Source organism: Macaca fascicularis, chromosome 5 (genome assembly GCF_037993035.2).
Source record: "Macaca fascicularis isolate 582-1 chromosome 5, T2T-MFA8v1.1".
Lineage (NCBI taxonomy): Eukaryota > Metazoa > Chordata > Mammalia > Primates > Cercopithecidae > Macaca > Macaca fascicularis.
The window spans coordinates 71,870,081-71,883,486 of record NC_088379.1 but is presented as its reverse complement, the minus strand read 5'-3'; the positions used below and the strand labels follow the sequence as shown (position 1 = coordinate 71,883,486).

At 34.1% G+C, this 13,406-nt stretch overlaps 1 protein-coding gene across 50 annotated transcripts in view; it reads left to right on the top strand.

The window, feature by feature from the left end:
• ADGRL3 (adhesion G protein-coupled receptor L3) overlaps positions 1-13,406 on the top strand; it is an 857,692-nt gene that overhangs the window by 775,820 nt on the left and 68,466 nt on the right. For all 50 annotated transcript variants that reach the window (XM_074039933.1, XM_074039928.1, XM_065545138.2 and 47 more), the window contains 2 exons: positions 1,549-1,615; positions 3,427-3,518. In XM_074039933.1, the coding sequence (XP_073896034.1) occupies positions 1,549-1,615; positions 3,427-3,518 (159 nt within the window). The remainder of the gene's footprint in view (positions 1-1,548; positions 1,616-3,426; positions 3,519-13,406) is intronic.

Here is a 13,406-nt window from a genome sequence, read left to right as displayed (position 1 = left end):
TATATATATATATATATCCATCAAAAATGTATTGTGTGTAGTTTTTAATGTCTGTGTGTGTGTATTTAACATGTATATATACACACTATATTATATATACATTTGATATAGTTTAGATTCTGTACCTTACTTTTTTACTCAACTTTTTTTTTTTTTTTTTTTTTTTTTTTTTTTTTGAGTCAGGGTCTCACTCTGTCACCCAGGCTGGAGCACAGGGCTGTGATTTCAGCTCACTGAAGTCTTAACCACCCAGGTTTAGGTGATCCTACCACCTCAGCCTCCTGAGTAGCTGCGACTACAGGGACACACCACCCTGCCTAGCTAATTTTTGCAGACACAAGGTTTTGCCATGTTGCCTAGGCTGGTCTCAAACTACTGGGCTCTAGTGAACCGCCCTCCATGGCCTCCCAAAGTGCTGGTATTACGGATGTGAGACACCACACCCAGCCCCCAACTTTGTTTGTTTTTTTTATTTATCCTATTGACATATGTAGATCTACTTCCTCCTTTTTAACTGTTTTATAACATTTCATCATATGAATAGAAAATATTGTATTTATTCATTCCTTTTTTGATAGGCATTTCTAATTTCCCTTCTTGATAGTTTTTCTGTTATTCCATTATTACTTAGGTTTAAGTAACTTTTATAATCACAGAAATATTTGAGTACTTAGGATTTGCATGTTTATATTATATAGCAAACCAGTCTTGAATATTTACCACTGGAGTTATTTTCTTCTTATGCCTTAACTATAGCAAAATGGCAAATAATTCAAGATATTATTTTTAACATCAAATGTAATTTGTTCAAAATTTACATTAATCTTTCTCATAACTAGTCACTTCCATTTTCTCTTCCTGTCATCCTGAAGAATGAAAATGTAATTTCCCAGAGGTTTTAAGAATTGGGGGAGTATTAAATGTAGCTGAAATTAAGTGATTAATAATTTACTTCCGGGTCATGAATCAACTTCATGGGATGCTAAGGATCATTTGCAACCCCAGAAGAATGAGCAGTAACAATGCACTTTTTCAGACTCCAGAAATCTCAAAGGTTGGCTGCCCAACCTAATTAAACTTCAATCTTCTGATACCAAATTTATTTCTTCTTTGTACTGCATTTCCTCAGATCTTCTTGACAGGAAAATGTCACTTTGCCTGACAGCTGATAGACAGGTTATATAGCACCATAATTGAAGAGAAAAGGATACCTTAAAGCTCCTCGATTTAATGGCTACGTGTATGGCTTTTTCTTTCTTTCTCTCTTTTTTTTTTTTTTAAGTTTCTATGACAGACACAAAAGGTCTGAGCAAATAGGCCCAGTGCCATTTTTTCCTGCTTCCTCCAGGGGTAATTATCTTACTCCATCAATAGTGCTGTCAGAAATTGAGCACATAATTCAGCATTTAAATGAACAAGCAACGTAATATTTCCTGTCTCCCAGTGGAATGCTTTGCAGCTCACATTCTTCTCTGTCACTTGCTCACTCTTGATGTATGTCCCATACCCAGTCCTTGAATGCCTTCTCTCCCTTGTGTTTCATTGCAGATGTTGGCTCCGACTTGACACCTACTTCATTTGGAGTTTTATAGGACCAGCAACCTTGATAATTATGGTAAGAATTCCTAATTAACTATGTGTTTCCCAGCTCAAGATATAAAACTTTCACTATCCCAGTTCTGACTGTCTTTAATTTACAGAGGTTGATTTGGGGAAAGCATGTACTTATTTGACCCAACATAATTCAAGCAATTAAACACTCATTATAGTCTATTTTATGTTGTAAAATAGTTAATCAAAACTGGTGGGAAAGAAAATATGCATTTGCAAAAGCTTATGGAGCTACTCAAGGGTCCAATCCAACATAATCCATTTGGTTTCATAGATAGTTGAACAGGGATAACTCTAAGGTTGACAACAGTGTATTTCCATTATTTTTCTTTTGGATAATTTGAATTGGGAACTGATATAACTTAGAAAGGTGGGAAAATACCTGACTGTTCCTATCAGCTTTGTTTTTTCAATGAATCTTGAAAACTTTAAAATTTAAAAGCAAAACTTTAACACTTTACTTGAGAATGGCACAATCGCATTAGGCATACATTCTGGAATCATGCTTCCTTTTCTGTTTTTAGATCCATAATATTCTGATTTCAAAAATGGATTAACTTAATTTCGATAAAACTGTTAGTAGAATTGCTTATATACTTACCATTTTAAAAATACAAATTTGCTATCCATTTTGTGAATAAAATGTTAGCCTACTGACTTTGGATAAATATAGGTCTCAAGTTTCTTATCTGAAATCTTTGGGACAAGATGTATTTTGGAATCAGTAAGTTTTCAGACTTTGGAAAGATAATATGGTACATACACTGCATAATATACAATAACCCTATTGAGGAATAGGCAGTTACCCAAAATCAAATACATCAACAAATACTCACAGTGGAGACTAGGCAGCAGTCTCTAATCAAATACAATATTTCAACAGAGAGAAAAAAAAAAAAAGGAAAAGTAAGAGCAAATAGTGGAAAGACCATGGACAGCCTTATGTCAATTCAAATTAGGTTTTCCCACCACATAGATTTACTTCATGTTAGGCTTTTTGGTCACTGAATGGATTTTTTTAAATAACTTTCATTTTGCAGACTTTTGGGATTTGGGGATGATTGATAAAGTGTTGCGAACATGTATTTTTGAGAGAATTTCAGGAGCGCCTTTATTGCCAAGTTGTGGAATATATAAATTAATCAAGTGGTAAAGGGCAACTCACTATGTGGTTTTTGTACAGTTTACCTGTGTGTGATATATGAAGTCTACATCAGCGCTTTCTGTTTTTCTATTTTGTTTTGTTTTAAATTTTATGCTTTCTGTGTTTCCAGTGACATGGCAATACCACGGGTGGTTCCCTTTACTTTAGTCTTAGTTTATTGTAGCATCAGAATTTAACCAACATTTTATAATCCTTTTGAACTAGCTACACAAAAATATATTGATTTTAGTATTTGCATTTTTGTAATACAGTATTTGAAAATGTGTCACTAAACAATAAATTTAGATAAATGTTCAGAGTGTAGAAATAGTAACACACCTAAAAAAGTATTGTTTTTGTTTTGACATACACTAGACTTTGAATTGTTTCACAATTTCCACAGCATCATTCCAGCTGATGCTGATTTTGTATTTGTGTGATTTGGCATAGCAGGCATGATAGTGCTTTGTAACTCAGTAGTATCCCAATTCTCAAAGCTGGCTTCTTGCCTTTACTAAAACACTAGGCAGTCATCTATGATCCAATTCCTTTAAAAGTGTACTGAGACCTAATTTCCCAGAACAACTCATCTGTTACAGAGAATAGATTTGTTTTTTTTTTTTTTTTTCCTACTCCAATTATGCTACATAACACTACCTTTTGCATTCCAGCTTAATGTAATCTTCCTTGGGATTGCTTTATATAAAATGTTTCATCATACTGCTATACTGAAACCTGAATCAGGCTGTCTTGATAACATCAAGTAAGTGATTTTTATTTTTGTTTTCTATAGGTTGCCTTACATTTATACTACAAACTATCCTTTCTATTATACCAAAATCTTACGACAAAAAGATAAAGAATTTGCTGAATAAGATTATTGATTGACTATCAAAGTGACTTGATCTGCCTGAAAATAAGTATAATAAAGTTCTGTTTTCAAAGATACTTTTTCTCCTAAATTCTAATTTGGAACATGATAAGTTTTAAATATATATATTCATTTTGTCCTGAAAACAAACACAACATTTCCATTTAGGACAGATTATTCTGTTTTTTTGTTTCTTTTTTTTTTTTCTTTTTTTCTTTTTTGAGATGAAGTTTCCCTCTTGTTGCCCAGGCTGGAGTGCAATGGCACGACCTCAACTCACTGCAACTTCCTCCTCCCGGATTCAAGGGATTCTTCTGCCTCAGCCTCCCAAGTAGCTGGGACCACAGGCTCCCGCCACCACGCCCAGCTAATTTTTTGTATTTTTAGTAGAGACAGGATTTCACCATTTTGGCCAGACTGGTCTCAAACTCCTGACCTCAGATGATCCACCTGCCTCGGCCTCCCAAAGTGCTGGAATTACAGGCGTGAGCCCCCATGCCTGGCCAGGTTATTGTTTCTTAGAGCAATTACCACATCACTTCCTCACACTCCTCTCACTCCAGAGCAATGTGATGAGAGCCAGATGATGGTACCTACAAGTACCAAAAGGGGAATTTTACATCACAGAAGAGGAACCCTGGAATTATGAATCTGGGCATTTATATAAGAGCTGTTACATGGCTGCCATCTTCGGAGAGAAATAAAGAAACCTTCCTAATGTAAACAGATACTTTGTAATATAAAAATATGGCTCTACATTTTACCTCCCCTTGAAATATTAACGCTTAACCTTCTGGGAGCCAAAATTAAATCTCTCCAGAAGTCTTTATCTATTTAATCATCTCTCAAGTTTGAAAGTTTCTTCTTTATCCCAAGATCTACTTTTATATGTTCAGGAAGTTCTGCCATGCAGAAATATGAAAACATTCACATTACTTTTCAACAGTAGTAGTACTTTATGTGGGCAAAAAAACGTAGCTGATTTACATTTTCTGAAAAGAAGAATAGTTGCAATCCTTGATATAACAAAAAAAAATATTGTTTCTTTGGAATGTATCATATTTTAGAAAGATAGTAATATTTAAATGCATATTAGTTATTAAAATATGATATATTGAATTGCATTTTCATATAATTTGCTTATGCTAGTGTTATATTTGTTAAATGCTTTTATTTAAATGAATGTATTTTCAGAAGTTTCATGAGGTAATCTGTGACTTTTCTGTGCTACTGACATTCTCCTTGAACTACCTCAGATAGCAATTATGTCACCCATTTTCCATCTTTCTACATTCAATGCCTGACAGTTCCTGGCCCATAGTAGACCCTCAATGAATGTTTACAGAATAAAGTAACATATTAAAGACTTTAGTGCCTAAGGTGTATTGACATTAAGTAGTTAATTTTGTTGAAGGAATTATTTATCTACATTAAATAAAAAGGATAACCAAGGAATTAGAAAAATTAAAACATAGTGGTGCAAAATAGAAATTATCTACAATGAGTGATAGCCTTTTGTAATTCTCAATATTACTTAGTTGAGCTAGTAGTCATCATATTGTTTAATTATATACAATTAAACTGTCCTTCTGAAGTACAGTGTTGATTTCTTAGACTATTTGTTCTGATGAAATTGAATTTGGCACATATTCAATTTAGGCACATAAAATATATTTATCATATTGTACTTTTACCCACTTTAGCACAAATTACATCTTTGTACCTACTTTGTAGTATAAAGTAAAACACAAGTAACACTTTATTTATTATTTATATTATATATTTAAATACTAGCAGAAATAAGGGAATAAGACTTTAACATTTATGTAACACTAGGTTATAAATTGGCAAAAAGGATCATTCTTTGTCCTATATTTCAAGTATACTTTTTAGGTAATTGTTTTTTTCTTTTTAACTTTTTTGTCTAATTCAACAAAAGCTAAAGCCTTTGCTTAATTTTAACTTTATGATTTGTATTTAGTACTGTCACATATTTTAAAAATCAATTTGTTTGAATAATGTTCATATGTATTTTTTTACATAATGTGGATGAATTTTTATGATATTACTGTTTGGAAAAATAATTAAACATGAAAAAATCAATAATTATATTTAGTGGCATTGGTAGCATCAAGTTTTATATTACAAAGCAAATAAAGCCTTAAATGAAAATATCTTAAATTCAATTATGTCTAAACTGCCTTCTAGATTATATTCTTTGGAAAGTGCTTAATGTTCCTGAGTCTTCCTCTCTTTGAAATGGGTATAATAATGAAATATACCTGACCATTAAACGGGCAGAAGAACATAAACCTTTGATGATGCTGTTTAAAAAATTTAGTAAATGAAGGAGAGAAATTGGGTAGTTGTTAGAAGGGGTATAGAGGATGGCTTTTTTTTTCTTTGTTTTTATTTTTATTTATTTATTTATTGTTTCAAGAGGTAGAGTCTCGCTCTGTTGCCCAGTTTGAAGGGCAGTAGTGCCATCAAAGCCCACTGCAGCCTAAACCTCCTGGGCTCAAGATATCCTCCCACCTCAGCATCCCTAGTAGCTGGAACCAGAGGCATGCACCATCATGCCTGGCTAATTTTGTTGTTGTTGTTGTTGTTGTTGTTGTTTAATAGTGATGGGGTTTCATGATGTTACCCAGGCTGGTCTCGAACTCCTGGCTTCAAGCTATCCTTCTGCCTCAGCCTCCCAAAGTGCTGGGTACAGGCATGAGCCACTACACCTGGCCTAGGATGGTTTTAAGTTGAAAGAATTATGAATATGGATATATTGATGGAAAAGAACCAGTGATAAAGAAATTAAGAATATAGGAAAGGAGAATTACTGTTATAGTTGTGATGTGAGGTTGTGTAGAGAATGTGATCCAGGATAGTGGTAGAGCAATTCCTCTACATTGGATTTCAGGAAGGACATTTGTCCAGTAAGCTAAAAGAAGCCAGGCAGGAGGATCCGTTTCCACTGAGACTGAATGGAATAAATAATGATAGGTGTGATGCAGATATGTTGGTGGAACTGCGGTAGCGCAGTGAATTGAGGGATTTCTGCGTAGTCTCCTCAGTGAGTTAGGAAAGATAGTTTTTGGCAGGATAACGGGACATGTTGAAGAAAAACAACGAGAAAGATATCTCCAGAAAATATCCCTTAATGTTTTCCAGAATCTGAAGAAAATTTCATTTTATTTAAAATACATTATATTAACTGTTTAAGAAGTGGTTGTAAAGAAATCAGCAGGGCATAATTTATAAGGAAAAAAGGAGTTAAGAAGAGTAATAATGATGTTGAACATTAACTAAAACTGAAAATCTGGCTTTTTTTTTTTTTAACAAGAATAAAGCTCTGTATAATATGTATTCAAAATGGTATAGGAAATGTGAAAGTGTTCGCTTTAAAGATATAAGCATCATTTATCCGGAAAACTTTTTTTTAGTATATTGGGGAAAGCATAAAAGTTAATGTTTACTTGTATTTTTCAAAAATTTTTGTAAAATGGTGAACAAGACAGGTCCCCTTGTTCAATGTATTAAGAATAAAAAATCACCACGTAAGGCCCTTTGGAAGTCATTGTCTTTCTAAAACAAGTCATTCATTCAGTTACCAAGTATTCGTTGCTTTGATTATACACGTTCTTTCACACACATATATCTCCTTTATCTAAAATGTGTTTGCTTCTCCCCATATTCACTGGCACTGTTTTCTTTAAGCCACTATCATCTTCAGAATCACTGCAGTGGTCTCCTAACTTCTCTACCCACACCAATTCTTGCCCCTGCCTTCACCAGACAGATCTCTTGAAAAACTTAAAACCATTCATACAACACTCTGGGGTAAAACTCTTCAAAAAAAGAGCCCATTACTCTGAACTAAAGGTCAGACTTCCTGCCAAGGCCCATTAAACCTCCCTGATCTAGTTGCCCTTTTCTTTCTTCAGCTTCATTTTATGCATTTTGGCCCTCTGGCCATTCTAGATATGCTCTCTTTTGCCTCAGATCTTACCTCTGTTGTTTCTCTACTGACTTTCATTTCCCTAACACTATGACTGGCTGACTCCTGTTTATCCTAATTAATTGAATTATTATTGTATTATCTTAAAAATTAACTTTTTTAAATTCTAAATTTACTGCAAGTCATCATAGAAAACCCCTTTTGATGTTAATAGAGAACATTTAATTAGTTGGCTTGTTACTATATTAATGAATTCTCTAGAAAAAATAATAAAAAATAGAGTGAGGTAATATAGGTAATATGATTACAGGGGAACTGAGGTATGCTAATTCTTGGATTTAACTAAAAAAGTAATTAAAATTAAATAATACTTGTCTGTATTATTTGCTGCTTGCTTACTTGTCCTTTGTCTCTTTTTCATTCAAATAGGTAATTATAGTTAGAGGAAAGAATTCCAATCATTTGAATATTCTCATTGAGTTTCTGACAGGTCAAAATCAATGCTTACAATTATCATAGCAAAACTCTAACCTAATTAAAAAATAGTATATGTAAATATGAATAAAACTATTATTGAATTGTTACCAGCACAAAATTAACTTACAGTATGGCTGAAGTACTATGACATGTGAAACTTTAATTTGTGAGGAGACTTTAGAACTCTCTTGACATTTACCTTCAAAATAAAAATGGGGCCGGGCGCGGTGGCTCAAGCCTGTAATCCCAGCACTTTGGGAGGCCGAGGCGGGCGGATCACGAGGTCAGGAGATCGAGACTGTCCTGGCTAACACGATGTAACCCCGTCTCTACTAAAAAAATACAAAAAATTGTCCGGGCCTGATGGCGGGCGCCTGTAGTCCCAGCTACTCAGGAGGCTGAGGCAGGAGAATGGCAGGAACCCGGGAGGCGGAGCTTGCAGTGAGCTGAGATCGCGCCACTGCACTCCAGCCTGGGCGACAGAGTGAGACTCCTTCTAAAAAAAAATAAAAATAAAATAAAATAAAATAAAAATGGATAGTTTCTCTAATCACCCATTTCTGTTATTGAAAAATATTAACAACTGTATTTCAAAATAATTTGTTTAATAACATCTCAAGTTATTTTGAAGAAAAAATGAAATAGTGGCCGTTTTAAGACGTAGGAAAGAACATTGGTGCCTAAGTGAAGGGAACACAGAATCTCCCAGGCTTTGGTTTTCTGTATCTGTCCCTTTGCCCCTTCTCATCAACGGACTTCTGCATGAAGACTTAGGATTTCACCGGGTCATGTTTTCTGATTTCTAGTCTCTCTCCTTAGGTTTTATATGAGTGATAGGTTGGCAAAGACTCTGTCAGATGGTTTAAACAAGTATTTGTTTAAAGATATAACTTTTACTTTCCTTTCTTCTTCCCTAGTCCTAACTGTCAAGGAAGACATAATGGTCAAGGGGAGTAATAACTTGAGTGTCCAACTTAGTTGGGTTTGAATTTCTCTTCAGTCCTGTAGTGTTTACAAGACCTTGGCAAGTTACATCAGCGGTCTGGGTCTTACTTTCTCCTCTGAATTGGGAATAATTATGCCTGTTTCATAGAGCTTTGTGATAATTACATGTAATCACATATGTAAAGAATACAGCATGTAATTTGTTGCCCATACAGGGTGGTTTGAGTATTTTTAACCACTCTGTATGGAAATGCCCTGCTGCCTTTGGTTCCTTGTGTTTTTAATGGTGAAGCTTTGCTCAGCCTCTATCAAAATCCCTTTAGAATTTGACTGGCTTTGTTTACCATATGGTATCATGAAGAATTATGCTTGATATGATCCTTTCTTTTTTTAAGCCAAACTTATCCTATTATGAAAGAATTGGCTCCAGGGGTGGAATGCTCATTTGATTAATAAATAGCTAGTTTTGTTCTTAGTTCTGGAAGGAAAAAAAAAAGTATTCTCAGTGAGGTTGGACACCTGCCAAATGCTAAGAAATCTAAGAAGGCTTCTGAATAGCTTCAGGGATGAATAGCAAAATACCTTACCAGTACCCATAATAACTTATTATATTTCTTAAGAAGATAACCTTTACTTTGAGAAACATGTGTCTAAATGTTAGTAAAAACAATTAAGTCAGAATTACGTTCAGCTTGATTAGTATTATATTAGTACTTTGTGGTTGAGGTTTAAAAAAGTAAAGGCAGAAAACCAAATGGACATGTTCCTGAAAAATACAACAATATCACAAAAATATTTTAATGCTTTAATTTTTCAATTTCATATTAATATAATGAATATACTTATGAAAACTTTCATCTTAATATGTTAAAAGTAATAAATATATATAGCCTACTTTCTAAAATTATCTCATCTCTATACTATAGTCAAAGCAATAACTTAAAAGTTTAAGCCTTTATGAGAACAGTAAATCTAGTTCTGAGTTGTGTAGTAAAAATTTCATCAATTGCAGAGTTTTCTGGATGAGTTTTGAGGAAATTTTTTTTTAGAACTTATTCTCAAAATACTAGTTACTGATAAAAATATTGATATACTGATTTTTATTTTTAAGAAGGAAGCTCAAAATCATCTATGCAAACTTTAAAATATTAGCTTATATCTCTATACAACTGATTTTATTCATGGTTTATCGTTCACCATCAAAGCTATTCAATTAAAATCAAGATTTTACAGATTTCTAATTATTTTAACTACGTAGAGATAGTATGTGTAAAAACTGTTACCCGTTTTGTAAAAAGATTATTAGGTCAACATGCTATACTGAAGATGTATTTTCCCAAATTTTAAAAACCAAATATACTTCTGAATGCCCATGTATACTATGAATACTTTAGTTTTAAGAATTAGCTAGAACCAATAATAAATTTATTTTATTCATTGTAATAAGATAGAATCATTTTTAAAGATAATTCTGAAAGTGAATATAATTTGTCTGTTATCCCATTTTTTCTATCTTCCTCTATTTCTTTGATCTATGTTTAAACATTACTAGAAATCACCATAACGATGTAATAAGCGATCCAAGTGTATTTAAAGAGTAGTACAATCCAAACAACATTGTGTGGAGCTTTGTATATTTTTTAATGACACTACTAGACTTGCTTCAGACAAGTTAAGACTTTTCTAAGGTAATAGTGGGTCCTTTGCTGATTGCCTTAATTTTAGCATTTAAATGCATTTAGCAATCACTTCTTTAAAAACTGAATTTTAGTCACTGATTCAAAAAACTGTGCATTCTGCAAGTGTTATTGTCAGTCTCATTGTATCCTTTATTTTAGGCTATAGTTTTAAGTTTTCTGAAATGTAAAAGGACTGCTCTCTTTTTAGGCTTTTCTTTAAAATGCATTAAAATTCCCATATGATCTTCCTATGAATCAGGGTTTATGAATAAGTGTATTTAACATATTTCGTCGACTGGAAGCTCACATTTTAGAAAACTGGTTTGAAGGATGACTGCCATAGGCACACTGGAATTGTTTTCCATTATACCTTGAGGTCAAATTATAGTTTCACTTTTCCCCAAAATAATTAGGTTTCTATCAGATATAGGAGAGTCAAGTGCTATCTAAGGATGAGAAAGTCTAAAAACCTATCTAAGGGGAAAATGTCTTCTTCATAATGAAAACATAAAAATTAGCAGGTTATCTGTTCTTTATATAGGGCTTAGACTCAGATTACCTTTATATCCCACTAGAAATGTGCAGTCTAAGGAAATGCTTAAAAATCTGAATTAATCTAAACTAGCTATTCATAAGACTGTAGTTTTTCCCCCAAATAGTGAAGAGTAAGATTTCATAAGAGTAGAATAAATCTGAGAATAGTTATAATAATTAACTTTTGTGTTCCATATTATTCATATATTTTGATTTTAATTTTAATGTATGAACTTTGATTTGATTTGATCCTTATTTCTTAATTTATTCAACAAATGAGAAATATGAAAATTGTGGATATGTTTCAAAGATGGAGTTTACAGAATTAGCTAGTTTTTATTTATTATATATACACATACATTATATATACATATATTATATATATATATATATAATATATATATATATATTTTTTTTTTTTTTTTGAGAAGGAGTTTTGCCCAGGCTGGAGTGACTGCAGTGGTGTGATCTTGGCTCACCGCAACATCCACCTCCCTGGTTAAAGGGATTCTCCTGTTTTAGCCTCCCAAGTAGCCAGGAGTACACACATGTGCCAGCATGCCCAGCTAATTTTTTTGTGTTTTTAGTAGAGACGGAGTTTCACCATGTTGGCCAGGCTGGTCTCGAATTCCTGACCTTAGGTGGTCCTCCTGCTTTGGCCTCCCAAAGTACCTGAGCCGCCCAGCCCAGCCTACATTTTTATGTAGATTCTAAGAGAACAGAGTGGAGTGTGACTCCAAGGTTTTTGGCTTGAGGTTCTAGAGCAGTGAATGGTTGTTACCGAAATGCGGAAAACTGTGGAGGGATCAGTTTTGGGGGTTGAACAGATTTATTTATTTATTTATTTATTTGTAAGATAACTTGCTGAATATCTCAGTGCAGATGCTGAGTTGGAAGCTGGAGTAGTGAAAGCTGAGGATACAATTTGGAATCATCAGTGTATAGATTTTTTTTGTTTGTTTTTAGTGTTACTCATGTTTTATTTATTTTCAGTATTGATTTCACTTTATATATCTATTATTTTCTATAATAGCAAATTATCCTGGTTTTCTAAAATTTATGGCAGTTATTTATTTCCTTTTAAAACATTAAGAAAATAAAAGTGAGATGATTTGAAAAAAATACAACAGTGAAAGAGGCATAGAGATATCGTAAACAATTGAAATGGTGATTTTCCAGCCAAACTGATTTCTCTCACTAGTCACTATAAAGTATGTTTCTGTTAGAATGGCCACTACTGGAAGTATCAAATGCTGACCAGTATGGTGTCCTAAATCATAGTGACACTGGTGATGTATGAAACTTAAAATTCAGAGATAAGTGTTCTAGAGTTGGTTCAAAAGCTTAGTAATGTCAACAAGGACCAAAGTTCTTACATCATCCTTGGAATGTTGACTGTTGTCATGCACTGTGTCATCTTATGGTCCAAGGATGACTTCTTCAGCTCTAAGCATTATTATATCCTTTCTTGGTTGCATTCAGAAGCAGGAAAGAAGAGATAAGAGAAGGGATTCTCCTCATGAGCATTTCCTCATGGGCTTCTCTCCCATGTTCAGGGTGTAAAATATTCCTCAGAAGCCCCTTGCTGGCATCACATGTCTGAGTCATATGACCACTCCTGGCTAGAAGGGAATCTGGAAAAGCAAAGGTCTGGCAAAGGGGCTGTGGGAACAGGACAGTCTCAACATTTGCAGAGCTCAGGGCAAGAGGACATATCTCCTAACCTCCTCTTGTGATAGATACACCTTCAAAAACACTTGGAAGATCAAGTGTGAGTTTAGAATCCTTTGACGTCTTAGAGTTCCATGCCAGGATATGGCTCCTGGCTCACTGCCTGTCTTCCTTCTCTATCTAGCTGCCTCCAGCTAGATACCACATGTGGGGCCTCATGCACAGGTATGTGGACACTGTGCCCCACACGTCCAAGGTTTTTCTACCTCTCCCAACCTGCACCCCTTGGCCACTCCTCAAACCTAGACAACCTTGGGAGAAAGGGTCAGGGTCGATTTTATTTTAAACCCATGATACTGGGTAAGATATTGAGATTGAGGGTAGACACTGAAAATAAGAGAACTAGGGACTGTAACCCTGGGACACTCTGACTTTTAGAGATCTTAGAAGAAGTGTAGAACCTGCAAACTGGATTGAGGAGGAGTAGCCAGTGAGATAGGAAGAAATCTACAGATCCTGGAA